The sequence below is a fragment of the Mandrillus leucophaeus genome, unplaced genomic scaffold (assembly GCF_000951045.1).
Source record: "Mandrillus leucophaeus isolate KB7577 unplaced genomic scaffold, Mleu.le_1.0 Scaffold458, whole genome shotgun sequence".
Classification (NCBI taxonomy): Eukaryota; Metazoa; Chordata; class Mammalia; order Primates; family Cercopithecidae; genus Mandrillus; species Mandrillus leucophaeus.
Window position 1 is genome coordinate 223,429 of NW_012104898.1, and position 2,411 is coordinate 225,839.

Consider the following 2,411-nt stretch of genomic DNA (forward strand, 5'->3'; position numbering starts at 1 on the left):
CAAACTGAAGCTTTTTCAATTATTTTCAGTCTTTGACTACATATATTCTTAAACTATTGCCAATTGAGCATATTAACCCAATTGTGTGGGTCAAGAAATTCAATGTTAAAAATGATTTTAAGGAAATATACTATTAATTGTTACCAATGTGCAATAAAGGGAATTAAATCCTTTGCTACTTTCTCTATAATTTGTAAGTGGAAGAGATTTGAAAGGAAATTTAAAGAATAATTTTTATTGTAATTTTAATTAAAAATACAGCTCTGGGCTTTGTTTCAAGTCTTATATACATTATCTCTGCAATACTACAAAAGGTTATATTGTCAAACAGATTTACAAGATTCCTAGATCTTACTCAACACTAAGCTTTACTAATGATTCAGAAGATACCATGCCCTGGAACATACTGGATCCCAAGCAATAGAACAGCACATGTCCACTCAGGAGAGGGTGCTTAGGTTTGTGTTTCCTGGTTTTTATTCATGGTTAGTTTTGGAACAGTGAAGAGATTACATGACTAACTTACATTCTCCAGCCCGCTGTTTCCCATTATTTCAGGATTAAATTTATTTACAATGAACACTTTAGATAAACCAAGAAATTTTAGAGAAGAGTTCCCAGCTATCTTTCCACTCGTAAATGCCCTCATAATGTAATTTTACAAGGAGATCTGGTCTAGGGTCAGCAGGTCTTCCTCCATGAGAATGAAGGGAGGGAATCTCAAGGCTGCTCTCAATTCCTTCCTTCTCAACATCACTGAAGGTTGCAGACATCTTATGGAATAGGTATAATTGTTATTCACACTTTACAGATGAGGAACCTGGTTCCAAGTGACACATGTCCAAAGTTAAACAGCTGTGAGTAGTGAGACTCAGATTCAAGCACAACATAGTCCATCTAGCTATCAATCTCTTAATCACCCACTTCTATTGCTTTTTGAGAAATTCTGTTTCTTCTCTTCTTACAAAGATTTACAAAAATAAATGCTATCTGATAATATTGGTGGTTACAAAAGTTCTGTCACCAAATGCTATCTGATATTTATTATACTCAATATGCATTAAATCATAAAAAATGTGAATCACAATAGGTTATACATATACATTTCAGGTCAAAAATAACTTCTGTGATGCTTAATAAGTATAACAGATAATCCTTCACCTATCTCCATCTCTTAGCCGCTGAAACTGGGTAACAAACAGGCACATAAGTGTTGGTCCCACTCTCGTACCAGGAATCAGGTCTTCAACCATAAGGGCAGGCCACAGGTCAATGTCACCTGGAGAGCCGTACAACCTGGAACAAAGACAGGCAGACAGCACATGTCTGAGGCCAGAAGGGGCATTGAAAATATTCCTTTTATGGATGACACCAAGCATTATTGTATCCACACAAAAATGGAAAAGTAGATATGATTATTACTGTGTTCTCATTTCACAGGGGAAAGCACTGAGATGAAGGAACCCTCAGGGATTACCCCACAGGCAGGGTCATAACCTATCCAAGGACATATGACACGAAGCCTCATGCAATGTCCCCTGTGCAATTCTTTATAATTATTCTCTAAGCATATGGAATATAACTCTGTGTGTGTGTGTGTGTGTGTGTGTATATATATATATATGCACAAGTGTCTGTGTGATGCTCATGTATAAATGCATCTAGCTAATTCCTTCAGAAATACATAGAAAATTAACAATTCAGCATTGAGAAATGTCCACGTCAGTGTATATGCTAGGTATGCTAAAAAGTAAAAAGTCAGAAGAAAATCATAATTTGAGGAGATGATAAGATAATAAGTGCTAGGTAAGTTTCTCTTGCTAAAAAGGCAGTTAAGTATTTGATCTAAGATTTGAAGCAAGTTTTAAAAACAACAAACAAACAAAAAAGCATAATGCAAATGTTGATTATAAGCCAACAGCCGTGGCTCAGTACTCACTTAGAGAAAGAAAATATGATCCATATCCTTGACACTCCTAGTAGGAGTCACTCTTATTGTTTTTTTTTTTTTTTCTCTGTACTCTAATGATAAATGTGACACCAACTTAAATTGTCCCTTGTTTTATTTTATTTCATATATATGATTCCCTAAACTACAAATAGTTCAGTGTGCATATTTTCACCTTGTCACAAATGGAAATATAGTGTTCATACTTCCTTTTTCTCACTCAACAGTTTATTTGGCAACGCAATTGTGTGGTTGCATACATTTGTACCTTCTTCATTTTGTCTGCTGTATAATAAACAGTCTATTATTGGAAACCATTCCAATTTAGTTTAGTTACACTGCTGATGAATACTTGTGAGGTTTTCAACTTTTACACTATGAACATTCTCTACATGTTTCTTCATATGCACAAGAGTTTCTCTAGACTAGGCATCAGCAAATTTTTACCATAAAGAGCCAGAGA

The 2,411-nt window shown here is 34.9% G+C and overlaps 1 protein-coding gene across 1 annotated transcript in view; it reads right to left on the reverse strand.

The window, feature by feature from the left end:
• The window catches only part of PXDNL (peroxidasin-like), a 560,917-nt gene that overhangs the window by 73,823 nt on the left and 484,683 nt on the right, over positions 1-2,411 (reverse strand). The window contains exon 18 of the mRNA XM_011994460.1: positions 1,162-1,296. Coding sequence (XP_011849850.1) covers positions 1,162-1,296 — 135 coding nt within the window. The remainder of the gene's footprint in view (positions 1-1,161; positions 1,297-2,411) is intronic.